Source organism: Lipomyces japonicus (genome assembly GCF_038497905.1).
Source record: "Lipomyces japonicus strain CBS 7319 unplaced genomic scaffold V1514scaffold_12, whole genome shotgun sequence".
In the NCBI taxonomy this organism is placed as follows: Eukaryota; Fungi; Ascomycota; class Lipomycetes; order Lipomycetales; family Lipomycetaceae; genus Lipomyces; species Lipomyces japonicus.
The window spans coordinates 204,129-230,151 of NW_027117824.1; the positions used below are offsets into that span (position 1 = coordinate 204,129).

Here is a 26,023-nt window from a genome sequence, read left to right on the forward strand (position 1 = left end):
GGCGATTTGCCATCAGGCAACAAGCCATGGATTATGTCCCATATGTGGCAAGAAGCTTATACCAAAGCATGCGAACGCAAACACAAGTAATTATAGCCAGATTGGGTACACGTAATAGTTAGTTGCATGCACTCATGTTTAAAAACAGACTTGTCACAATTTTCAAATTATTGATGTTGGTGCGATATATAAAGATAGATAGATATATAAAGATAGATAGATATATAAAGATAGATAGATATATAAAGATAGATATATATATATCTACGTATATTTATACGCACCATGTAGACATGTAGTTTTAATGAATATTTAATATGCACTTCGTCTCCTACAATATATCTAAAATATGTCAGGGTAAGGGCGCTTTCGTGGTTTATCGATACCGACCCGAGAACCACGAATATACCATCTACTGTTCTATTGTATTTTCATCTTCCCCCCCCCCCAAAACGCCAATTGATATCATTAGAAAACAAATACTGGGCTTAGCAAATAAATCAGAAAGGGAAAAAGTTGTGGAATGCGTTGACTTTAGGCCTCATTAACGTACCTGATTTAGTAGAGGAGATCGAAACGACTCAGACTACGGCCAAAAAAAAATTAAAATAAAAAATGAGTGATAGGAAACTGGGAGATAGTGAAAAAATAAGAGAAGACCGGGTGCGGAAATTATTTCACTCATTGGATACCAAAAATGTTGGATATCTCGACAAGGATTCACTAAAAGAAGGCTTTCATAAGATCGGTCATCGTAAGTTAGCACGTTGTCGACAGAGCAGACAGGAAGCAGAAGGGGCAGATGTGTTCAAGTTATGTATTTAAGAAAAGGCTAATTGAAAAAAAAAAAAAAATTGAATAGCTCTTGAAAATGCGGACGGTATAGTTTCTCAAGTCGTATCCTTGGTGGATAAAAATGGAGATGGCGTCATACAAGTGAGTGAATCTTGCTGCTTTTGTTTAAACCCGACTCGCTTTTATTTTATTTTGCATTTCTAAAACAAACCTATTTGAAACTATAGTTTGATGAATTTAGAGAATTTGTGGTTACGACGGAAGCACGTCTTCGAGAAATGTTTAATATCATTGATAAAGATCACAATGGCAGATTAGATAAGGCAGAGGTGGCACATGCTTTGGAAATTTCTGGCCTGACAGTCTCGAACGAAAAGTTGAAACAATTTTTTCAAACGATGGATAAAGATAATGACGGCAGTACGTGTTTAACTGCATCATAACCCTGCACAACTAATTTTTTTTTCTTTTTTTTTTCTAAATAAATAGCAATCTCTTTCGATGACTGGAGATATTTCTTACTGTTTTTGCCTGTCGATAATATAACAATTAAAGCTGCTTACAGGTTTTTTCTCAAATCGTTTCCATTAAATTCTGAAGGAGATGTTTTAATCAGTGACGATACGCTTACTGGGATTGGTTATTTCATTGCTGGTGGTGCTGCAGGGGTGGTTTCGAGAACCGCGACCGCACCGTTTGACAGGCTCAAGGTTTTTTTAATTGCCCAAACCGGAGAAATTTCAAAAGATGTGGCAAAGAGTGCGAGTTCGAGTGCGGTAAATGTCACGGTTAAAAAATTTTCAAGTCCATTATGGGACGCAATAAAAACTATTTGGCGAAGCGGCGGTGCGAAGAGTTTTTTTGTTGGCAATGGCCTAAATGTGTTGAAAGTCTTGCCCGAGTCTGCCATAAAGTTTGGATCGTTTGAGGCTGCAAAGAAGTTTTTGGCTCAACTGGAAGGTACTACTGTTAACGAAATGTCTTCTGTTTCATCATTCCTCGCTGGAGGAATTGGCGGCGTGATTTCTCAATTATCAGTATACCCGGTCGACACCTTAAAATTGTAAGATTCCCTTTTTAATCATGAGATTTTTCGAAATTGCGTGTGTGCGTGTGTGTGTATTTTCTTTTTACTGACATGCTTCGAATTAGTCGAATTCAATGCGAGGTTGAGTACAGTTCATTAAGAGGAAGAGCATTATTAAGGAAGACCGCTATTCAAATGTGGAAGGACGGAGGCCTGAGCACTTATTATAGAGGGTTGCTACTTGGGATCGGTGGCATTTTTCCATATGCCGCGCTTGATATGGGTACGTTTACGGTCATGAAGCAAGGTTATATCAAGGCCAAGGCATTACAATCCAAAATTGACGAAAGCGAGGTTAAGATTGGAAACATGCTTGTGCTCAGCATGGGTGCCATCAGTGGCAGCATCGGCGCCACAGCAGTTTATCCGGTTAACTTGGTACGAACTCGGCTTCAAGCGCAAGGCACGGCAGCTCATCCGCAAACATACACCGGTTGGTACGATGTTCTTCACAAGACCATTAAGCATGAAGGCGTTAAGGGTTTATTCCGAGGGTTGGTACCGAATCTGGCAAAAGTTGCGCCTGCAGTTAGTATTAGTTATGTCATCTACGAAAATTGCAAGTCGCTTATGGGACTTGAATGAATTTGTCACAAAAAGCTTGGATATGTTTGGGTGGTTAAAAAAATCATGCAGTGATTGTAAGCTTAATTAAAATATTCATTTTTTTTTTTGCATGTCATCATGTCATAACGGTTTGGTATCAAAAATAATAAAATGTTTGTTTATATTAGTTTATCACTGGGTAAGTTTCTCCTTGGCCTTTGACTCTTCAATCCAGATATCAAAACTCAAAGGACCCATTAAGACATTTCGAAGAGGTTTTATTTTTGGAGGTATTCCGACACGGTTTGAACTTGATTGTTCGTTTGAACCGATGGGTTGATCATCTGCCGGAACCCATGGTGAATCATGCTGCACGACGTTAGAAATTTCCAACCTTGTGGAATCTAATTTTATTTTATTTACTCACCTCCACCGGAGCCGTGGCGTCTTCTGTTAACTCAATTGTAATCGTAAACGAACAATCATCTGGAAGTTTCCCCAGTGTCGACGACACGTAATTCAATTTCATGACACAAGTTCTGAATTGCTCTTCAATATCTTCCGTGCTGAGAATAAGATTCTCGATTCTATTTAATCGTTAAATTAAGCATTTTTTTTTTTTTGGATAAATTCTGTTATACCAGTCTTACTCGAGATCATGATCACGTATCGGCACCTTTGGGAACGACGTGACGTCAAACACGAACCGTTCCAGAGGAACGTTTGACAACGACAGGATTACCACTGAGATTTTAGCAACGTCGCCCTTTGGTCACCCGGGTCAATATGCTTTGGTTGTAAAAAATAATGCTTTTTTTTTTCTTTCTAACCTTTTTCAAATATTCCATGCATGCGGATATTGATTTTCTTATCCAATCGCATACCTGAGGGTGCCTGGATTGCCGAACTGGGTAGTTATACTTTCGAGCCAGCGAGAATGATTCACGAGGATACACGTTTCGCTCATGCAGTATTGTATGCACACTGACTATGAGAAAATCAGCATACAGTGCAAGTAATTCCGAAAATGTCCAAGCAACTGGCGTCTTTTTTGTTGCCATAATCTATTTGAGATTATCATTTTGAAAATATTTGAAAAATAAGGGCGAATATAATTACATAAACGTGTCGCGTTATTAACAAACTACTACGCAAAACATAAATCATGCATTCCCTAACGATTCAATAAACAAAGTGAATAAAAAAAGGCATCGAACGAGTTTACTTAACACCTTTTGTATTTATTAGTATATTATATGGGCAAATATCAGACGCAGAGAACATGAGTAATCAAGACGATCATCATGTTCTTGAGCTGTTAATAGCGACACAATCATCAGAGCAAGATGCCAGAACCAATGCGGAAGCTCGCATTGCCAGTTTACAACAAAGCAATGGCGATGAGCTGTCTAAATCCTTGATCCGTGTTACTATTAATCATGAAAATGATCTTTCGGTCAAGCAATCAGCCTTGGTTATTTTAAAATTAACCATTTCAACCACTTGGAGTATTCAATTCGACGCGTTCAAGGGAAACCCGTTACAACAGTCTACGAAATCGTTTATTCGGTCGTCCTTGTTTCAAATTTTGTTATTACCAGAGAGGAAGCTTCGATCTTTGGCAGCGAATATAATTTCAAAAATATCAAGTGCTGATTTTCCTGATGAATGGCCAGATTTGTTCGATCACGTGATGTCGCTTCTTCAGAGTGAAATTGAAGATAATATTGAAGGAGCAGTCATTATTCTAAAAGGTACATGGTAAAATTTACTTTATTGTTTTTAGTATTCTAATTCAAAATCAGAATTACTGGATGATGGATTTACGTTGGAACAATTTGCGTCGATTGCGACATCAGTATTTGACGCACTTTACAATATCGCCACCTCTGAAAAGGTAAATTCAATCTAATTTGGTTTTGCTATTGTCATTGCTGGGTTAACTAACAGTACAGATTGGGTTTATCACAAAAGCCAGTACAGTCGAGGCTGTTCGGTTTGCGTTAAATTTTTTCAATCAGGTCGAAGCAGATAAGACGGACTTGAATGCATTTATTGCCCACGCTATTGACTCATGGTCAACAGTATTTTCAGAGTTTTTGAAACTTGAATATACAGAGGAAAATAGAACAAATGGTCTTGTTTTATTAAAATACCATAGTGTTAAGGTGAGTGGCGTATAAACATGTAACCTTGAAAAAAATAGAACGGAGAGTGTTAACATGTGTACAAGGCAATGGAGCAATTGGAAAACACGTTTCCAACGGAATCTCAATCGGCTATATATCAACGACTATTCCCATCAGTATGGGCCGATTTTCCAAAGAGCTCTGAAATTTATGGTTCCGTATTTTTAAATCTAGATTCGGATGACGGTCTTGCCGATCCGGAAGGTGAACCAGGGTTTGTCAAGTTGCTCGTAACAGAGGAGCTTGAATTTTTGCGATTAATCATTCCGAAGCACCAAATCAAGTTGTTTTTCAAAGATTCTAGTGACAACATGCGCAAGCTTGTTGAAATTACAACTTTCCTTGCTCAGATTTCTACTGAAGATGAAGATGATTGGAAAGAGGACGGGAACTCGTTTGTGACTGAAGAACTTTCATTGTCTTCAAAATATACCTGTCGTAGTTCATCGTCTGATTTTGTGCTTGAACTTGGCGAGCATTTGTTGGATTCATTGATTGATTCTTTGAAGGAAAAGTTGCTCAGTCTTGTCGGAACAGATCGTTGGAGGCTTTTAGAGAGCGTTTTATTTTTATTAGAGTCCGTACTTGTTCAAGATCGCAACTATGGTCGACAATTTGGACAAAATGCGACTCTGGAAAGCCTTTTTCAAATAATTTCATCTGGAGTGTCAAGTGGTAACGAATTTTTGAGGGCACGATCTTTTATATTTGGAGGCACTATCGCGCGAAACTTGAAAGATTTTTTGGTGCCGATTGGAGTTTTTGATAATCTGTTTGATTCAGCATTGCAATCTGCGTCTTCGGATTCAAGCTTTATTGTTCGATGTTGCGCGCTGTTATCGCTTCAACGATTTTTGGCAGTGTCTCCAAGAAAGCATTCAAAGGTTACACAAATGGCAATAGTTGAAGCAGTGGCTTCTATAATATCAAGTGCCTCAGATGAGACTCCATCGTTATTGGTTGATGCGTTAGATTGGGCCGTGAAGATAAGCCCTGACTTGGCCATTGTTTCTAGCTCACGAGTTATTGAATTATTGTTTACTGCCGCGGCGATAGATGCGTCTAATATTCAACTCACAAGTGATACTTTCGAAGCGTTTGAATATTTATCAGAGCATACCAAGCCAGAACATTATCAAGCATTTTGCGAGACCGCAATTCCGCCCTTAATGCAAGGACTTGGCACTTCAGCTTTGGAAAATATTCCTAATTCCTCTGTAAGAAATTTTAGAAACAACATTTTTTTTAATATTAACAATTTTTTTTTAGTTGATTGTGAATTTATTGTCGATTCTTGTTGATCATGCTCCTAGACCTCTTCCCAGAGGTCTTGTGGATTTCGTCTTTCCAAAAGTGGCACATCTTTTATTACAATCGGAAGACAACCAATTTTTGCAATACGGTTCCGAGTTCATGGCTCACGTGATCCAGCACGATCCGGATCAGTTATTAGCCTTCCGAAGTGATGATGACAAGTCCGGATTAGAAATCGTGTTAAACATTGTTGCTCGACTACTTAACCCCGAAGTTGAGGAATCATCTGCGATTTGCATTGGCGAAGTCGTGACCGAGGTCGTTGACAAGTATGGCCGTGATTTGGGCGACCTTTTGGGACAACTTTTGATGGCCACAGCACAGCGACTCGTGACCGCGCAAAATCCAACGTTTGTTCAAAACCTCATCTTGGTCTTTGCTCACATGGTTTCGATCGATGCTCAAGGTGTGGTTAATTTTTTGAGCGAGATTAATTTGAGCACTGGCACTGGTCTTAGCGTCGTATTAAAAGCATGGCTAGCAAACTTTGGCGTGTTTAGAGGGTTTAAAGAAATTCGGTTAAACGCGCTTGCACTGGCCAAGCTCTATCTTTTGCATGACGCTCGAATTGAGGAAACCATTGTGGACGGAGACTTGATTATTGATAATTCTAACGTGATCAAGACCCGGTCGCGAGCACGCAATCAACCGTTAAAATACACGTCCATACCAGCAAACGTGAAAATTGTTAAACTTTTTGTTGATGATTTGAAAAACATTCCGGATTCGGCGGGACCGAATCGGACTGCATGGCAGCATCGCAAGAGCATTGTTGAAGAAGGCAGCGCGATTGCCGCGTCAGCAGCAACAATGATTGATGATAACGATGGCAATAAGAGTGATATTGGTAATGAAGTTGGCGGTGGTGGCGAAAATGAAGATTGGGAGGACGTGTTCAATCCGGCTGATTTTGGCATGACAATGTCAGAATTGAAAAAACTTGCGAGGACGGAAAGTTTTGATAACGGTGGCAAGGATAAATGGGCAAATGAAGATGATGAACAAGATGATGATGATGACGAGTATGATGATGAAGATGAAGACGAGGCATCAAATTTTTTTGGCGAAAAGGGAGGTGATGAGGAAACGAACGTGAGTTGAATATTTTTTCGGTTTTATTATTTGATGTGCTAATTTTTTTTTTTTTTTTTTTTTTGATTTTTTAGCAAATCCTGGTTAACTTCTTTAAAAACATTTACGCCAATGAAAGGGAACAAATTCAATCAATCTATTTGAAATATTTAACCGCAGTTGAAAAACAGGTTTTACAAAATTGGGCGCCACGGCTTGAATGAACTTTATTTAAATTTGCACGTTGCATGTATAGTATATTTTCAAGGAAATTTCAATTGTATACATAATTACCTTCCATTTATGTATGCATAGATATATATATTTGTGTGTGCGTCTACTTTTTTTTGTTGTAATATAGCTTCTTGATGAGCGCATTCCGGGTCTTGTCAGCTTTCTTGGTCCGGTTGTACTCCACATACGCCATGTCGTCACCACCAGCCAATGACGAAAGCGATCCGGTCGTGCGTTTTGCCTTTTTCTTGACAAACCCGCTGTTTCTGCCGACAAAGTTATCTGCATCGTCACCTCGTTCGATGCCGGCCGCGTCCTCGTTTTGCAACAATACTGATTGCAATAACTCCCGTCGTTCCGCCACCGTGGCGTAAGCCAAATCTGGCAGGTTCTCCATGCCTTGCAAATGAGTAATCACTTTAAACGCATAACCTTGATCGACCAAAAAAGCTTGACGTTTTGTTGAATAATACATCTCTTGAGTATCCTTGGATACCAAGCTATAAAAAAAAGCATTAAATCCTTCATCATTTCGTCGCTTGGCTCGTAAAATGCGACCAAGTCGTTGAGCTTCTTGTCGTCGGGATCCATAATGAGACGAGATTTGAATCAAACACGTTGCTTCTGGCAAGTCAATACTGGTATCTCCAACTTTAGATAAAAAAATCGTGTTGACCTCTGGGTTTAACTGAAAGTTTTGCAAGATGTTCATCCGTTCAGCCTGTGGCGTGCCGCCGTAAATGAAAAACTTGCGCAATTTCTGAGCGTATGCCTGTAAGGCGAAAACGTTATCTGAAAATACAATGATTTTATCACCCCGTTTTTCATGATAGTCAATTAAAAACTGACATGCTTGAAATCTAAAAAAAAAAAAAAAAAAAAAAAAAGTTAGCACAACAAACCATAAAATATCTTATTTTTTCTTATCATACTTTTTCGGATTCATAATGTACAAAAGTCGTCTTCTTCTTGGGGTTTCCTTGAGATACTCGTTATAAAACTCACTGGTCATAGGACACCAAACTTCAGCGCATTGAACGTTGGCAATATGGCCTTTCTGGGCCAGGTCCATCCAATTTGCTTCATATAATTTGGGACCAATTAAAAAATTCAAGTCATCAATCTTGTCATCTTCACGAACCAGCGTGGCCGTGAGTCCCAATTTGGCATGTGCAGCAATCGTGGTAACCACGCGTCTAAACATAGCTGCCGGCACGACGTGCACTTCATCCAAGATAACAAACCCCCATTCACGAGATGTCAAAAAATCCATCATTTTTTGAGAATCGTACGATCGGTTTCGAGTGTTGGCAACCATGGAGTAAGTTGACACGACCAAGCCAGCTTCTGTGCGAAACTTCTCCTTGTTTTCGGATGTGAATACAGCAATGTTTTCTGGCTGGATAGTACACCATTGCAAAAATTGCTGACGCCATTGCATGACCGAAACTGAAGACGTGCACAGAACAATCACACTCTTCTTGATAGTACATGCAGCGGTAATTCCGACAAGGGTCTTGCCTGCACCACAGGGCAAGACAATAATGCCAGATCTGGCACGACCATTTCCAAACATTTTGCTAAGGGATTTTTCCTGATAGGGTCGAATTTGAGTTGATGGCTTTAAGTCAATTTCAAGATTTGGATTTCTCGCGTCATTTCTGAAGTCATACTCCTCCAACACGGGGAAATCAATGTCCTGGCATCTCTTTTTGACAGCTTCGACTGAACTGGGCACAATTTCAAACGAATGAACCGCATCCATATCCTCATCGTCATCACGATCAAGCCCAACTACTGACGTAAACAAATCCTCAACTTGTTGCTGTTGTTGCCCTGTGGCAGGAAGGTCTAGTTTTTTCGTTCCCGGTATCTGCAGTTCACCCATTGTGGGAGCTTTCTCTCTGACAAGTCCTTCGACAATGGTAGTCGAGTTATTATTATAATCATCACCCTCGATCCTCAGAGGTCCAATTTCCTTGTCGTTTAGCAACATCTGCAAGGTATCAGCTTGAGGACTTTCAACAAAATACCGGTTGTGCTTTAAAACAAGTTTAACTTTTCCGTAAGATACGGTACAGCTAGTAATAAATTCAACAATATTTTTCGGAACCGGCACTTTAGACAATCGGTTCAACACTGAGATGATATCATTTGTTTCAAGACCGACAGAAACGGCGGCGTAGAGTGAGTACGGCGTGAGCTTGTATTCATGCACATGTGACGGTCGACTGACTGGTTCTGCAATTGTGACCAAAAAATCCTGAGCTTGCTCTGCCAGTGGTGAATAGCTCTCCAAAATGATCCGGCCATCGATTGGGTTGATCCACAGCGGTCGAGATTGGTGATCCGGTTTTAACGTCAGGAAGGAAAAATCTGACTTGCCAAATACTTTTGACACGCTGTCAATTGACGAAGATACAAACTCGTGTGCTTTGCCTTCATGTGCCGCTATACTCATGGAAGTCTTGGGAACGAGTCGTTGTGGTGGCGGTGGTTTTATTTTCATCTTTATGGAAGGAACTATAACCAGCCAGCGTTAGCAAGTGTTTTCTACGAAATCTGCATTGACAAATAGAAAAAGCAATACTTGGGGCACCAGTATATTCGTCGTCCTCGTCTTCGGTAGCAGCCGATTCCTGGCTCATGTACTCGTCAGAGAAGTCATCGATACTTTCGCCATCGTCGTCCTCTAAATTCAGCCTGGTTCTCTTGGCCGAAGCAGCTCGGGCTTTTTTTTTTCAGTTAAGATATTAGTTCCAATTATTTTAAATAAAAATACACAAGCATATAAAATTAAAATCTACCTGGCCGTGAGGATCGGACCGCAGAAGACATTTGGGCGCTTAAGGCGATTCGATGACGGGCAAGATGAAGGGTTGATTTGAAATCTATATAGCGGTTCAGGAATGTGACTTTGCTCGTGACAGGCCACGCCTATCTTGTTGCCTGCTGTCACGCCGCAATAATTTGTTACGTAATAGGTGTGACACAGCAGGCGCATGTGGCGCATTGTGTCACTCAGCAGCAACTTGCTTATCGTAATCTTGCGTGCTCGGCACCATTCGTGCCTCTACGTTGTGTGGATATATGAAAATAATTGTAACTGGAATGCAATCAGACGAATCGGAGTAGAAAGCATTCATTCCCAGTGTACTTGTGATTTTTCTCGCCCTGCTTCAGGAGCGACCGTTACACTTTCAAGACGTACAAGCCATTCGGCCTTTTTACCCGGCCCAAAGCTCCAAGCTCCAAGCTCAAAACTCTGTTGTGAGAAGTGCGAAAAATTAGGGACCTCCGAATTAAGCACGAAGCACAACTACCATATCTCAACCCTCTAGTTTCATTCAGACCAGATCTCCCCGCTGTAGCAGGATTACGGAGTGTAACCGATCAAGTTTTCTGTTGTCTTTTCTTTTCAAAGCATCGGCTTTGCGCGACGTTCGCGCCGCTTTCACAACCGAAGATGCCAGCCAGAGCTACCTCGCCGCCTTCCATCTCGTCCGCTTCGTCGTTCGTCAACAAGCCATTCAGGTTTTGGCAACGACGGCAGGACGACCACGCATCAACCGTATTTTCGTCTGGCAACAAAATTAGGCGCTGGTGGTCATTTTCTAACCTTCGACGGCTCGCGGCCTCGTTGTTTGGGTTCAATGTTTTGCCCGTCACGATTCTTGCCGTCGCCACGTACGCTTCGTTGCTTATCACGACTTATGTTATTCAGTTTGCAAATCCTCAGACCGCGTCTGCTGCTGCAGTTTCGGCTGCACCAGGTACTTATTCACAAGACGTTGAAACTGCTTGGTATGACTTGCAGATAATCTCAGAACACATCCATCCTTATAATGCACACGGCAATGATTACGTGCACGACTACATTTTGAATCGAACTTGGGAAATTTACTATAAGTCAAAACCTGGCAGGGTCGAAGTCGACAATGATTACGGTCGCAACATCACGTTCCGTCAGGCAGACTTGTGGAACGCGACCGCACCGTCGGGCAAAATCATTTATTACGAGTCAAACAATATTCTTGTAAAGGTCATCGGCAGGGACCCAAACTTGTCAGCGGTTTTGGTTTCGGCTCATTTTGACAGTGTGGCTACTGCGTATGGTACGACAGATGATGGCACCGGTATTGTCACGTTGCTGGGAATACTTGAACACTACGCGTATGCGGACCAGCAGCCATTGAGAACCATTATTTTCAATTTTAATAACGCAGAAGAATTTGGCCTTTATGGTGCTGAGGCTTTCTTTTTCCATCCTTGGTCGGAATTGGTGTCGACGTTCTATAATTTAGAGGGCACTGGCGCTGGCGGACGAGCCGTATTGTTTCGTGCGTCTGACTACGGCGTGGCGGATCACTACTCTGCGGCCGATACTCCTCATGCAAATTCGCTTTTGCAGGAAGGATTTGAGCATGGCGTTATTCGGTCAGAGACCGATTACCGGGCGTATGAAAACCATGGGCTCAGAGGACTTGACGTTGCTTTTTATACACCGAGATCAACCTATCACACAAAGGGAGACAGCATTCAGGGGACCACTCGTGGCAGCGTTGAGCACATGTTTACGACTTCTCTTGCCACGGTTGATGCAATGGTGGAAGATCCCGATATTGATAATTCATCCAAAAGCAAAGCGGTTTTCTTTGATTGTAAGTGAACGTATCGCATTTTATTTTATTTATTTTATTTTTTTTGGTTTGATAACTAATAACGCTATCTATAGTATTTGGAGAAGCCTTGTTTGTTGCTCCAGTTCAGACGTTTTTCATTGTCGATACGGTCATGTTGGTCGTAACACCAATCATTCTGTTTTTGCTCTTGTTTGGACTTGCAAAGTCCAGAAAGTTAAACGTGGGCAGGCGTGGTTGGGGCAGGTTCCCATTGTCAATCATTGTGTCAACCGCAATCATGTTTGGCGTGCTTACCGGACTGAGATATGCCAATGGATTGGTAATTTACAGCTACGTCGGATTGCCGTTCTTGGCCTTGTTTTCTTTATATTTCGTTTTGAATTACGTCATTCTTAAGTCAGCCGACCGGCTGTTCCCTGTTCGACACCAGAAGTTTAAAATATTACTTGAGCTTTACTTTGCTTGGTGGGTCGTGCTTGTGTATGCTAATGTGATGGAGAACAAAATGAGCGGCACTGGTTTGTATTGGATCACGTTTAATTTTGTTGGCGTGTCAGTGGCGCTGTTGTTGGACATTATTGGCTTGTACTTTGAACCAGCAGCACCTATGTATTTCATGGCCCGACAAGAAGTTATTGGATCGGAGAATCAATACATGCAGGAACGGGACGAAGATATTGATCACATTTCACCCCGCAGTGAACATGAAGAGGATGATGATGATGCCGATTCTGAAGACGCGCCATTACTTGGTGAAAATGCCAGCGTGCATAGAAGCAGTTACACAAAGAAGATTAGCCACCGTGTTGATTTTGTATGGCTGTATGAGTTTTTGATTCTTGTCCCGTTCTCGGTGTTTTTGACTTCACAGCTTGGGTTTTTAGCACTGGCAGCCGTGCAGCAGACGTTGCAAGAAGGTGGCCCGTCAATCTATAACGGTATGTCGAAATTTTATAAATGTTTAAAAAGAGTAAAGCTAATTTTTGGGTTAGTGTACCTGAGTTTGTTTGTGTTTGTGATTATTGTCACTTATCCTATTCTCCCATTCATTCACCGCATTAATTTTGTGGTTCCGTTAGTTTTGGGATTAACTTTTATTGGCACGTATATTGCATCCGCATTTTTGTTCCCCTTTTCGGCCCAGAAGCCATTGAAAGTATCTTTTGTTCAACAGGTCGATTTGGATAATTTAGATGCTGGTGCCGTGGTTTCGGTTTCGGGGTTGAGTCCGTACGTGCGCAACGTGGTTGAAGACTTGCCATCGGTCAAAAATTATTCTTTTTATAATGAAGATTATTACATTGATTGCCAGCCAAACGGGGTTGGTGTGCAGAAATGCCGGTATCCAGGATTGTATCCCAACGTGACATATGGATATCCTTATGACTGGCTGAACGTGACTGCGTTTAACGGCAGTTTTTATAATTTCACTTACTACGACGACAACGAAACCAGTCCTGCTCCGGTTACTGAACTGATGACGGTTAATGAATTGATCAAGACGCAAGTTCTCAAAAGGAGATGGGAAGGTCATGATGATCAGATCGTGACTCTCGGTGACGATGACGATAACAACGTGAGTGACACCTACAACGCTACCATTAAGATTTACGTAAACAACAGTCGATCGTGCGTGGTTCAGTTCACGCCACCGTTTGACCGGTTCGAATTTTCAGGATTTTCTCCGTATGAGAATTCAACAAAGTACGGTAATCATCGTGATGATGAAGAAGAAGAACTGTCTGCTGCAACCGTGCAATTCGGCAAGTATGTCGTGACAAGTGTTTCCGTGACGACAAACGCAACAAAGTTTGCTTGGTGGCATAATGACACCACGCATGATGAAGTCGGAGATTACGAAGAACCAGTTGTGATTTCGTATGATGAAGGTATTGACAAGATTTCGTTATTCAAGTTAGATTGGTGGTCGCCGTTTATTGTGACGTTGGGATACGAAACTCGGGTTGATGATGAGAATAACAATAACGAGAACGTTGTGCCATCAGATGACCAGTTGAAAGTATACGTCGGATGTCAATGGGCAGAATGGAAAGAGGGCAAGATCCCGGCGCTGGATGAATTAGATAAGTACAGGCCAGGCTGGGTTGCCGTTACCAAGAGCGGTAACGGATTGGTCGAGGTTTGGAAAGAGATTTATTTAGATGATTATTCTTACGAGACGTCAGCATGGTGACGAGGAGAAATCACTTGGTTTTGCGTTTGGTTTTTTTTTAAATTTTTTTATTTTATTTTATTGGTTTTGAATTGTTTTAGTTTTAGTTTTCGTTTTAGTTTTGTGTTTTTTTTTTCTTTCACATTTGGAAATGATTTTGTTCATTTTCATTTTTATTTACTTTTGAATTATTAAGGTGTAATTTTATTTCGGGCAGTTGGCTTCTTTTAGGCATTTAATTTATATTTAGTTACTATATCATTATTTAGAAGTGCTTTTTTTATATTGTTTGTTAAAACTATTATAATACATACTTTGAAATAATGTCTTTGACTTTTTAGCACGCATTCTATAAAACAGGAGAAAATGAGAATAACCAATTGTGCTTTTTGGTTTTGGCTTGGGTCTTTTTAATTTTAATAATAATACATTTATTTTAATTTATTGAAAAAACATTTATTTAAAAAGAAATTTAGGCTTGACCAGATGGGTTCATCTTTCGCTTGCCACCGGTGAGGGTAACGTTAACAAAACGTCCTGTTAAGAATTAGCATTTACTCTTGAATTTTTTTTTTCTCCATAAGCAACAACGTACTGGTGTAAAGAATGCGCTTCTTGGCCCGTCCCTTGGGGACCTTCTTCTTCTCTTGCTTGTCGACTAGAATAAAAAAACATGTCAGTAAACCATAATATATTTTGCAAATCTTTTGCCTAATTTTGATGTTGTTCTTATTGCATAATCAGTCCCTTGTTATCATATATTGAACCCCATAAGTTGATAAAAGAAACTGAAACCATGATTTGTCCGCCCAACCCGATTGATCAATTCCAACAAAGTAACTTTTCGACCACGAACTTGCACACGGTTTTGACGAAGGACCAAAAAATAGAGCACAATGAAAAAAAGGGGGAAAAGATTCTTATAAAAAAAAAACAAATGATGATGATATTTACCCTTTGGAGTCTGCGACTTGACCTTACCGGCACGAGCGAGCGATCCGTGAACTTTTCCCTACAATTTCAATCCGTCAGCATGATTCCTTTAACGAGATAATCGATAATTGGCAATATATATGTAATAATATAACTGAATTTAAACCGCATTATCTGTCACAAAAAAAAAACGTACCATTGTTGAATATGTTGTAAAATCTGGTTGTTTGTCCTTTACAATAAGTGAGAAAGGAAAAAGTTGGAACCCGATTTAAAACGGCAGTGCGACTGCAACGTGCACTTGCATACGCGACGGTTATGCCGCGCCTCTGGTCACCCGCACGCAGTTTAGGTCAGCAGTATTGGCACGCGCTTGTTTTTGATTGGCGAGCGTGCGTGACTGCGAAATGCGCAATAGCGCGCTCGGGGCAAGGGTAACAACAGGCAAAAAGAAAATGTAGGGCTACGTTTTTAGGGCTAGTTGGGAGCATTGGGCAAGGGCTTGTTTACCCCGGACGGGACGAGGAGCAGATTAGAAACCGAAATCGAGCCAGGCATAATTTTAAATGATCACGGAATAACAAGAGCTAAAACAAAAAAAAAAATAATAAAATTGTAATTTTTTTTATCTGAGCACAAGGAATGGATGTGTGCGAACACGACGATGTGATTGAATTTCGCACGACGCCTCAATGGGGGAATAACCCTGAACAGGATGCAGATGATGTTGATGAATATGATAATGACCATGATTATGATGCAAGGCGGATTCAAACCTTGTTTGCGGGTACTGGAATACTGAGCCCGGAAATGCATATTGTGCCTGTCGATGAAGACTTTCACGAGAACGACCCTGATGTTGATGAGGATGATCTCGAGCACGAGCACGAGCACGAAGACGAAGACGAAGACGAAGACGAAGACGAAGACGAAGACGAAGACGAAGACGAAGACGGGGACAAAGGCGAAGGCGAAGACAATGAAAATGATGAAGATGCACGAGTATTTGTAATAATGCGGTACTTGCAGTCCTTGCCGCGACGGGCACGGCACGCCGACCGCGACCAAGCCGGGTCGTCGTGGTCATCACCCATGCAGACCACGCCATCCGCAGCCGCAATGCTAAAGGTCCATAATCACCTGCATATGCGCATGAACGCCTTTAATAATATTATTAACAATAATAATAACAACAACAGCCATAGTTATGACAAGGTTCACGACGTGGTTGGCAATCATCATCATCATCATCATCATCAAGTACTAAAAATCAGTGGTATAAGCATGGGGTATTACTCCTGTATCGGCGCTCGCAACCGTAGTAGTTTTGAACATGAGGAGGCCATCATTGATGAGCAAGTCATTGGCCTGACCCAGTCAGATATTTTTGATGTCAGCGGCAACGACAGCAGTAGCAGTGGCTTTGGGCTTGATAATTCGTCGTCATCAATTGCAGGACGAGAACGAGCAAGGATTGTCAACGATGAAAGTTGTAGTACGTCGACTGATGAGTCGTATCAGGTCGTGCAGGTCACGGGCCGGCAATTGACCTGTGCTGGATGAAACAAAAAGGTTGAGGTTGTAGAGGAGACCAACAAACGAAACTCATGTGTTGAATGTTTTGAATTCACATTGTACTAAAATATGATGCAATTAGGTATAATCATGACAGTTTATATTGTCCATTGTTTTGGTAGGATATACATATATTTATTTATACAGTAGAGTTGCTAGAAATGAAGAATTAAGAGATGCAAACATTAAATTGAGTTTCCAAATAATAAATTTGTTGTTCCGCGCAATCATTTTCAGTGCCACGGCAACATTGCACAAAAATCAAAAAACCCATTAATTATACCCACATCGAAAGACGGTTAAAAAAAAACCACGCACAGTATCCTAACAAACGAAAAGATATTTTAGAAGCATAGTGGCCAGCATGAGCTTGTTTGGATCATCGACGCCGTCTTCGACGTCGACGACTCAACCGAGCGGACTCTTATTCGGTGCGGGCACTCCACAACAACAGGCAGCAGCAGCAGGAACTGCCGGGACGGGATTGTTTGGATCCGCACCGGGCCAGGCAAATTCTCCACAACAAGGCCTGTTTGGATCTACTTCTAATTCTACTTCATTATTCGGCCAACAGAATCAAGCAAGCGGAACGTTATTTGGCCAGCAACAACCACAACCACAACCACAACAACAACAGCAACCGCAGCAGCCACTGTTTCAGCAACCGTTTCAACAACCATTCCAGCAGGTACAAGCCTCTCAAGGGCAAGGAATATTTTCCGCATCTACCAGCAATCCCACAATTGCCCCATCGCTGTCGCATTCACAATCAATGTACGATCTTAAGCCATCCCAGCAGCAGCCAACGGCAACAACAGCATCAGCACACAGGCAACAACCGGGTGTTTACGATTTTTTGACATCACCGAGCAGCAAGCCGGTAAATCCAGTACCACTGCAATCGCCGTCATGGGCGTTAAACAATAATAACGAGGGCAGAAACTACGTGAGATCGCACGTGTCGCACATGAGATTGAAGAGCGGGTATTTCTCACCTCAACGAGCTTCGCCGCTAGTCGAATCACAAGTCTCATCACCGTAAGTGGAATTGATTAATTTAGTTTCAAGAGTTTCTTTTCTAACATGGTGACGGAACCAATAGGTCGCGGCAAGGCGATGGCGCATCAACTTCACCCGCAACCGCAGTCCCATCCAAGTTTGGCGGCCGGTCGTTTGGAACACCCAAGCCACATCAGTCACGGACGGCGTCAACGTCGGCAGCAACAGCGGTATCGACCGCGGGCAAAAGCGGATATGCGGCCGCAGAGTTTGACGACTTGCCACCGACGGACTCGATATATGACATGGGCGCGGCGTCGCCGTTTGCGTTTCAATTACCGACGAGCACTGCGACGAAGAGGAGTTACGAAGACGAGCAGCAGCAACAACAACAACAGCAGCAGCAGCAAACAAATAGAACACCGGGAAACGTCAACCAGAACCAGAACCTGAGCCTGTTTGCATCGCCCAGCGAGGCGTCGGCGTCACCGGCTGGCGCGTATTTTGCCGGTACTCCGGTAGCATCATCGGCAGCATCAGTTATTGTGTTTGGATTCCCGCCAGAGTTGAGTCACATTGTTGTAGAGCATTTTTCACGATTCGGCACGATTCTAGAACACTTGTCTGGTGGTGGAGGCAGCAGCAGCAGCAGCAGCAGCAGCAGCAGCAGCAGCGGGTCTAGTACAGGTGCTGGCTCTGCACCAGTGGAGACAGGCAAAAATTGGGTTCGTATTACGTATACGAATGCAGTGGCAGCGAATCGGGCGTTGGGAGAGAACGGGCGAATTTTGGGCGGTGACTATGTGATTGGATGTGTTGCTGACAAGACCAGACCGGGACGGGCTTCCGGTATTACTCGTGATTACAATGGAGGCGGTGGCGTGCGCAGCTTGGGTGGTAGTTTGAATCTGCATGAGTTACTAGAAGGCGGTGGAAATAAAAATGGCAATGATGGTAACGGCGCTGTCGATAACGGCACGGCGGCGGCGGCGGCCGTGAAGCGGCCAATAATGCGGTCAACAACGGTGCCGGTGTCTCTCAACAGTGGTGCCAACAACACGGGCACGGGCAAGAGATTAGGATTGAGAGGTTCAGAGGGAATTTTTAAGGAGAAGGAGCGCAAGGGAGGGATTCCAGGTTCGAGCACTCTGCGAGGACTAGCCGCATTGGTGATGGGCCCGGCGGACAACAACGGCGGTACGGCCATGAAACGTACGGTTGACGGTGTTTCAACATCTGGAATCAGTAACGGTTCTTCGAGCACGAGCAATAAGCGTCAAAAGACATCGTGGCTAGGTTGGACGTCTCAAAAGGCGCAGGAAATCATTTTTGGCTGGGATGACCTTTAAAAAAATATAAAAGAGTCGTTATGTAATTACTTACCTAAATATAGTTATACTTTCTTTGTATTACTCCCTGTTCGAGCTTCTCGAGTCCGCGTCGAGAAGAAAAAAAGAAATTTTGGACAGTAACAGGCCAAACCAACGAATTAAAACAAATAATCGAAAAAAAAAAAGAAAATAGAAAATAAAGGACAATGGCCTTGTCGTCGTCGTTGTCGACGACGACGTCGCATGCTCTTCCCCGAGGCAGCAACCTTCGGGTTGACGCCCAGGCGTACGTGCCAGCGAACCGGCGCGGCGGCGAAGATGATGATAATGCTGGGCTCGTGGTCAATGGCGATTCCGATGCGGACAACACGAATTGGGCTGCTGCGTTGGAATTTCTGATACGGCTGCATGAACAGTTGCCCTGGGCTTCGGATCCATCATGGGCTCCGCCGGTCAGGCGCAGGCGGCGGCGACCGACACAGCGCAAAATAGTAAAGCAATCAGGACAAGAATCTCAAGTAATTGAACAGCAAACTCATAATTCACATCCCAAGTCATGGGCAGACGTCGCCAAACCCACGTCTGCTGCAGCCACCATCACCACAATCACCACAACCACTACTACCACTACAAACAGCATTAGCAAGCCAGCAACCGTGCGAGCAACCGTGCCAGCAACCTCAGCCAATACATCATCACTTGAATCTAGCCTGCCAGCCATCCGGCCGCGAGGCCTGGTTAATCCAGGAAACATGTGCTTCATGAACTCAATTTTGCAGATTTTGTTACATTGTGGGCCATTTTATGCCTTGCTGCATCATGTTGATGCCAACGTCGTGCACTCGTTTAACTCAAAGACGCCGATCCTGGAAGCGCTCATCTCGTTCGTGAAGGAATTTTATGCGTCAGCGTCGGCAGCGCTGATTTACGGCACCCCGTTCACGCCACACTACCTTTATGATGCGCTAAGGGCAAACCCGCTGTTTGCGACCATGCGTCCGGGACATCAAGAAGATGCCGAAGAATTTCTCGGTTTTTTACTTGACGGCCTGCACCAGGAATTTATCAAACTGAGCCCAGGTTCGTCAAAAAATTACGAGAACGACACTAATAAAGATGCGGCCGCGGCTGATAAGCATGATGTTGACTCTGGAGGTGATTGGCATGAAGTAGGAAAGAACCACAAAGTAGCGCTTACCAGGAGGACAGAACTGGCACTGTCGCCCATCTCATCTTTATTTGGCGGCCAATTCCGGTCCATAATTCGGGCCGGCAATCTGAAGCCGTCTATCACGCTCGAACCGTACCAACGGGTTCAACTCGACATCTCCGCTGCAGAGATTCACACGGTCGAGGACGCGTTGGCGGCAATCAGCCACCCAGAACCCATCACGCATTACAAGTCGTCGCTCGGCAACACGGTCGACGCGGCCACGAAGCAAACTTTTTTTGAGACCTTGCCCTCGATCCTGATTTTGCACTTGAAGCGGTTTCAATTCGCTATGGATGAGCAATCCGGAACCGTGTCGATCGAAAAAATTAACAAGACGGTTGGATATTCCCGCACGTTGTCGTTTCCGTCGCAAGCCATCTCGCCTGCGCTGCGCCAGTCCGCGCTCACGTCATACCGACTATTTGGAGTGGTCTATCACCATGGGAACTCGACCGAAGGCGGTCACTACACTGTCGACTTGCATCACAGGCAATCGAATTCATGGATCAATTTGGATGACACCACGATTACGCAAATCAGGCCCGAACAGGTTGACACGGCTTATGATCCGGCTGATTCGGACCAACGCACGGCATATCTCCTTTTCTACGAACGCTGTAACTAGACTCATGACTATCTTCTATTCTTTTTTTTTTTAATTGCATTTTTTTTTTTTTTTTGGTTAATTTTCTTTCTCTTTGTTATTATTATTATTATTATTATTACTACTACTACATAATAATATTACTATTATTATATTATTGTGTTTGGGTGGTGTTTAGACTGACAAAAAAGTTATAAATGCTTAAATCATGCGTAAAGTCCTCGTACTAACCCTAACAGTATGCGTGCACGGCTTACTACTCATCCCATCTCACCTCACGTCAACTGTTTTCAACATCTGCCACTGATTGACCTCCGAAAAAGAAAGAAAAAAAAAACCATGACCAGTCGGCAGGCTGAAGTGGCCGACCGGAGGAAGCAGCGTGAGCAGCAACAGGAAAACAACGACGACAAGGACGACACTGCGAAGACGACGACGACGAAGACGACGACGACGACTGCGTCCAATGCGGCCGCGTACTACCACAACCTGGCCTTGCGCCTGCTGGCCGACGCATCAACCACCCAGATTGTCGTCACATCAGCCGTCGTCATACCCGCACTGGCGTTTTTATTTGGCGTGCCGTTGTTTTTTCTTGCTGTCGGCGTCGTAATTGGCGTGTTTGTCGCATTCCCGGTCACGCCCGCCGCGGCGGCGGCGGCTGGCGCTGATGCCGATGTCATGCATCTGCCATGGAAACGGAACAGCAGGTATCAATGTGAAAACTTCAACCAGGTACAGTGTCGTGGATTTCTACTGGTCGTGATGTGTATAGTTACTTAATTCTGCAATGGGTTTAGGAGTTCAAGCCGTTCATCAATTCGTCATACTCGGTCTCGCCCGAGGTCGATCAACAAATCACGCGGGCAACCACAATCATTCTTGATCAATACATTGAAAGCTGGTACCAAAACGTTTCTCCCGATGATTCCACCTTTCTTGAGTACGTATTAAATAACAAGTTTTTTTTTTTTAAATTATATTTTGAAATTGCCGGCGTGCTAACCATCAAACTGATTATTAGTGCTTCACGGAAAACAATTCACGAAATCATGACATCAATTGCCGGCCAGCAAGCCAGCAAAAGACCGGCTGATTTGTTTCTGGTCTTGCTATTTTCCACATGCAACACGTTTGTCGTGTTTCTTCGTGAACTTCGTGTCATTTCATCCACATACTCTGCCAATTCATCCACCACGTCGGCTGCCATTCACGATTACATTGTTCTCAATCCTTCGTCCGCGTTGGCTCAAATGGTCGACAGGGATATTCAGGCTTCAAAGTTACGAAATGCGGCAAGTAACCTGATCCAGACTTTTTTGCCCGTACTGGACATGCGGCGTTCTCCGGTGGCATTACTGGTTCGGGAAATCATTGCAAACCAGGTCATCAAAGCTGCAGTCGATGCGTTTTCAGATCCGGACACGGTTAATCGATGGATTATTAATTTTTTACAAAAAGAGGAAAACATCAAGGCCCTGGCTGAATCAGAAACTGAAAAATCAAAACAATTTCAACCTGTGTCAGATGTTGACGACTTGCCAACTGACGCCGCAACAACAACACCAAAAATCACCACAACTACCGCAAACGCATTGTCTCCGCCACCAGTTAGTAGTAATAATGGGTTTGTTTCCCCACAACAGACTTCATCAGTTAAAAAAATAGAGCGCAAACCACTACATTCCGAACCATTGGACGACCATAAATCTTTCGTGCCTACCAGTTTTGACGAAATCTTGAACACGTCTGACCGACCACTTCCTTTCATACCAACTTCATTAAATTCTACTACAACAATAACATCCACATCTACATCCACAGAAACAGAAACAGCAACAGCAACAGCAACAGCAGTAACGTCAACATCAACATCAACAGCTTTAAATACACCAATAAGCTCATCCAGAAAATTATTGTCGCCTCAACCTTCTTCATCTTTTTCTTCTTCAACAGTCTCAAAACAAACAGAAAGGCTATCCTTGTTTCAGGCAAACATTATAGTAATTGACTCATCTGCAGATCAGCAATCCAGCAAAGCATTACACTCCAAACCTCTTGGATTTTATACGCTTGTCATTGAACCAACCGGTTCATCAACACCTGGTTGGATGGCCATGCGCAATCTGGCCGATTTCGAAAAATTGCATGTCGTGTTGCAAAAATTGTCAGTCTTGGCCGGCCTGACCACGTTCCCAGAAATTTTCCCACCATATCAAGGCGTGACTCGGTCGGATTATTGCCAGACATTGCAATCATATATGCAATTGGTTGTGAACACGCGTGAATTGGCCGATTGCGAGGCAATGAAAAAATTTGTGGACAAGAAAGAAACCACGACGGCCAACGAAAAAAGGTTTATAAAAGTGCCATTCAAGTCCGCCGGTGAAGGCGTGTTAGAAGCGATATCAAAAGCCACGACCGCCACGCATTCAGCCAAGGACTCGCGCAAGGCCATCATGAACGTGCTTGCCGCTGCCAAGCGACAGTCAGTTGATACGATATCGCGGACGAAGGAATCTATATCATTGTCATCGCGACAACAAGCCAGGCCGCTTAGTGTTCTCAGTCCAGTGGGGTCACATTCCGAACCGGCCATGAACTCGCTTGGGTACAGCCAGGAACACAACTACAGCTCGACCAGCATTGTTTCCGATATTGACGGTCATGTGCTACCGCCGCTGCCGTCCGAGATTTCTGATAATTACCGACCCGAGCTCACGCGGACAAAATCGAGCACGAGTAGTATCGCGCGGTCGTCTTCACTGCGAAGTCATCATGCGGTAGGGTCTACGGCGACGAATAATACCGTACCGTCAATAGTTTCCGAATCTGCAAACTTGGACGATGATGAGTTTGGCGACGTGCTATCATCAGGTTCGTCACCTCGGGACTCATTTGTAGCCCCTGAACAGCCTGTATTCAACCCAACCAGCACTAGTGCGCCATCCAGTAACAGTGGCGGTGCTTCTGAATGGCGGCACAGTTCGATCTTGAGTGGCACACACGAACCGCTGACACAGGCGGAGACGAATTCGCTGATCGACACATTGTTCTTGGCGATTTCTGAATTGTACCTGTTGTCCAACGTGTGGAATGTCCGGCGATCGTTATTGACCGTTTTGCGCGGAGTCGTGCTAAGGCATGGGTCGTCGTCTGTTGAGGGCATCCGGGTGGCCATCCAGAAGGACGTGATTGATAAGTACTCGTCCGAGCACGAGATCTCTCGCAAGCTCGGAGATTTGATAAACGCACTATGGCCTGAGTTGGCTGCATCGGGTGATGACGACGCTGATCAGAAGCCGGCCGAGATCGTGGACTCGTCCGCACTCAAGGCCGAGGCCAGGCGCATGTTTGTTGGCAGGGTCATGCCGGACGGGATTAAAAGCGTTATGGGCACTGCCGCGTCAACGCAAGCGTTGGAATTCGTGTTTGACGCCTTGCAGGACCGCAATATCGCTCGCGGGTTAGTGTTGAATTTGTTGATGGACTGTATTACTACTCTGTTAATGTAGATAATGCCATCTATTATGCCTGTATTTGTATATAAAATAAGTTCAAACTTGTGAATTTTCATCTTAAGGACAAATTTATAGTTTGAATGAAAAACCCAAATGGGGTTTATATTAAAGCTTGTTTTTTATTAGCTCAGACTTAAAATTTCGGCGAATGAATTATTCTTGATGACATAAAATTACACATTATCATCAGGTCGTTTTTTGTAATTTTGCAGTTTTTGATTATACGAGCCCACCCGAGGACGACGAAAACAAAATTGACATTTTAGTGCCGGTGCTAGCCACGTTGGATCATACCGGCATGAGTGCTCCGCTTCCTCCTCCGCCGTCTTTGGCCTTTGAGAAGGACGAATCAACCGCAGAACAGAACGATAAAGGCAACAAGTTTAAATGGATTCGACGTCCGCGGCGGCGGCCGGTTTGTGATACGTCTGACTTGACTGATGATGAGTGGGTTATTGTTAAGCGACGACGGTATTGGTTCACCAAGACCGTGCCGGCTCTGGTGGCCGGCCTGGTTGCGTACTCGATCTACGTGCACGCGTACGTGCTGTCGTGGAGGTATCTTCATAATAACGATTCGTCGTCCGATTCTTCACGGGCAAAGATTGGGGTAGCATTTATTGTGATTTCTAGTTTGCTTGCTATCGGCATGTTGACATGCAGCTTGCTCGTGAACGTGCTGGGGCCCGGCCTTGTCCCGCTGGGATGGGAAACCATCGCAACGGATCATTTTGACTCGTTGTCTGCTGACGACTTGCACATGGTGGAGGACAATGATGACGATGAAGATGAAGGCGACGGCATAGTGGATCAAAACGATGATGCGGTGGGTGATAACGGACTGGTGGTGCGATTGAAGCGCATGACGGGCAGTCCGATGCGGTTGGACGCGGCTTTCGTATGCGAAATGGATGGATATCCGAAATGGTGCTCTCGGTGTCAATCGACCAAGCCGGACAGGTCGCATCATTCATCAGAACTTGACCGATGCGTGCTCAAGATGGGTATGTAAAAAAAAAACTTGAAATGAGAGAAGCTTGGGTTTAGAGTCTGACACATGTATAGATCATTATTGCCCATGGCTGGGTTCAATCATTGGGTTTAGAAATTATAAGGCGTTTTATCATTTTGTTGTTTACTCTCTGGCATATTTGATTTTTGTGTTTGTGACCTTGCTGCGGTATACGATATCGTATGGCATCGAGCACCGCAGGACAAACCCGCAATTCATTATCATTCTGGCAATGTGAGTCTTTTTTTTTTTAAATGTCAAGGGCCTGAATCCAGCGCCATTATTGAATGGATCCTTATATGTTTTAGTTGCTTAATCATGCTACCGCTCTTGGCCGGTTTCGCGTTCACGCACACGAAGTTCATCTTGCGCAACGTGACTACGATTGAGCACCTGAACCGGTATTCGCGAACGTATTTTATTAACATGCCACTATCGTCGTCTACGGATAATCAGAAAAGATGCGTGGCCGAACAAGAAGTTGGCGCAAAATTGTGGAACGTTGGCCTGGTTCGGAATTGGAAGTCGGTCATGGGCCAGTCCTGGATCGAATGGTTCGTACCAATCGACCTTTCGGGCCGGTCCGGATTGCAATTCGAGTTTGATCCGGAACGTCTTGCGGTTGCTAGAACCCGAGCCCGGTCTCAACCACGAAGCAAATCTCAATAGTTGATAGTCGCAAACAAGTTTTTGTGTTCACATTCATGACGTAATCGTAACCGTAAGCGCGCCGCGCAATCGCTGGCGGGCGCAACCCTATTCCACAGAGCCAGCCACTCTGAC

General features: G+C 43.7%; 10 protein-coding genes across 10 annotated transcripts; 7 read left to right on the forward strand and 3 right to left on the reverse strand.

Moving 5' to 3' along the window:
• The first annotated feature begins 488 nt into the window (after window positions 1-488).
• V1514DRAFT_328505 (mitochondrial carrier domain-containing protein) lies at window positions 489-2,782 on the forward strand. The gene is made up of 5 exons (XM_066927182.1): window positions 489-754; window positions 863-936; window positions 1,023-1,215; window positions 1,285-1,858; window positions 1,948-2,782. The coding sequence occupies exons 1-5, from the start codon at window positions 616-618 to the stop codon at window positions 2,465-2,467; spliced, it is 1,500 nt and encodes a 499-aa protein (XP_066784277.1). The 5' UTR covers window positions 489-615; the 3' UTR covers window positions 2,468-2,782.
• V1514DRAFT_366941 (DNA-binding protein) lies at window positions 2,426-3,506 on the reverse strand. Its single transcript, XM_066929848.1, has 4 exons — window positions 3,259-3,506; window positions 3,079-3,194; window positions 2,856-3,015; window positions 2,426-2,797 (listed from the first exon to the last, which is right to left on the reverse strand). The coding sequence occupies exons 1-4, from the start codon at window positions 3,487-3,489 to the stop codon at window positions 2,621-2,623; spliced, it is 684 nt and encodes a 227-aa protein (XP_066784278.1). The 5' UTR covers window positions 3,490-3,506; the 3' UTR covers window positions 2,426-2,620.
• A 98-nt stretch (window positions 3,507-3,604) lies between these two features.
• On the forward strand, window positions 3,605-7,346 carry V1514DRAFT_351443 (armadillo-type protein). The gene is made up of 6 exons (XM_066929454.1): window positions 3,605-4,182; window positions 4,234-4,325; window positions 4,384-4,596; window positions 4,662-5,834; window positions 5,887-7,023; window positions 7,098-7,346. The coding sequence occupies exons 1-6, from the start codon at window positions 3,711-3,713 to the stop codon at window positions 7,224-7,226; spliced, it is 3,216 nt and encodes a 1,071-aa protein (XP_066784279.1). The 5' UTR covers window positions 3,605-3,710; the 3' UTR covers window positions 7,227-7,346.
• V1514DRAFT_278687 (P-loop containing nucleoside triphosphate hydrolase protein) lies at window positions 7,340-9,697 on the reverse strand (the record flags this gene model as incomplete). The annotated part of the gene is made up of 2 exons (XM_066924993.1): window positions 7,340-8,096; window positions 8,169-9,697. 2 exons carry the CDS (start codon window positions 9,695-9,697, stop codon window positions 7,340-7,342), a joined length of 2,286 nt encoding a protein of 761 aa, XP_066784280.1.
• Window positions 9,698-10,325: 628 nt separating this feature from the next.
• On the forward strand, window positions 10,326-14,374 carry V1514DRAFT_351445 (uncharacterized protein). Its single transcript, XM_066929455.1, has 3 exons — window positions 10,326-11,897; window positions 11,972-12,817; window positions 12,872-14,374. The coding sequence occupies exons 1-3, from the start codon at window positions 10,703-10,705 to the stop codon at window positions 14,071-14,073; spliced, it is 3,243 nt and encodes a 1,080-aa protein (XP_066784281.1). The 5' UTR covers window positions 10,326-10,702; the 3' UTR covers window positions 14,074-14,374.
• A 3-nt stretch (window positions 14,375-14,377) lies between these two features.
• On the reverse strand, window positions 14,378-15,218 carry V1514DRAFT_328518 (40S ribosomal protein eS30). The gene is made up of 4 exons (XM_066927183.1): window positions 15,182-15,218; window positions 15,007-15,064; window positions 14,648-14,710; window positions 14,378-14,589 (listed from the first exon to the last, which is right to left on the reverse strand). Exons 1-4 carry the CDS (start codon window positions 15,182-15,184, stop codon window positions 14,525-14,527), a joined length of 189 nt encoding a protein of 62 aa, XP_066784282.1. The 5' UTR covers window positions 15,185-15,218; the 3' UTR covers window positions 14,378-14,524.
• Window positions 15,219-16,797: 1,579 nt separating this feature from the next.
• Window positions 16,798-18,966, forward strand: V1514DRAFT_351447 (Nup53/35/40-type RNA recognition motif-domain-containing protein). The gene is made up of 2 exons (XM_066929456.1): window positions 16,798-17,598; window positions 17,663-18,966. The coding sequence occupies exons 1-2, from the start codon at window positions 16,925-16,927 to the stop codon at window positions 18,906-18,908; spliced, it is 1,920 nt and encodes a 639-aa protein (XP_066784283.1). The 5' UTR covers window positions 16,798-16,924; the 3' UTR covers window positions 18,909-18,966.
• Window positions 18,967-19,000: 34 nt separating this feature from the next.
• On the forward strand, window positions 19,001-20,835 carry V1514DRAFT_328528 (uncharacterized protein). The gene has a single exon (XM_066927184.1). It carries the CDS (start codon window positions 19,097-19,099, stop codon window positions 20,726-20,728), a length of 1,632 nt encoding a protein of 543 aa, XP_066784284.1. The 5' UTR covers window positions 19,001-19,096; the 3' UTR covers window positions 20,729-20,835.
• A 121-nt stretch (window positions 20,836-20,956) lies between these two features.
• V1514DRAFT_328531 (PXA domain-containing protein) lies at window positions 20,957-24,338 on the forward strand. Its single transcript, XM_066927185.1, has 3 exons — window positions 20,957-21,442; window positions 21,508-21,650; window positions 21,732-24,338. Exons 1-3 carry the CDS (start codon window positions 21,047-21,049, stop codon window positions 24,220-24,222), a joined length of 3,030 nt encoding a protein of 1,009 aa, XP_066784285.1. The 5' UTR covers window positions 20,957-21,046; the 3' UTR covers window positions 24,223-24,338.
• An 84-nt stretch (window positions 24,339-24,422) lies between these two features.
• On the forward strand, window positions 24,423-25,940 carry V1514DRAFT_304993 (DHHC palmitoyltransferase-domain-containing protein). Its single transcript, XM_066925642.1, has 3 exons — window positions 24,423-25,232; window positions 25,294-25,474; window positions 25,549-25,940. Exons 1-3 carry the CDS (start codon window positions 24,527-24,529, stop codon window positions 25,907-25,909), a joined length of 1,248 nt encoding a protein of 415 aa, XP_066784286.1. The 5' UTR covers window positions 24,423-24,526; the 3' UTR covers window positions 25,910-25,940.
• Window positions 25,941-26,023: the final 83 nt, after the last annotated feature.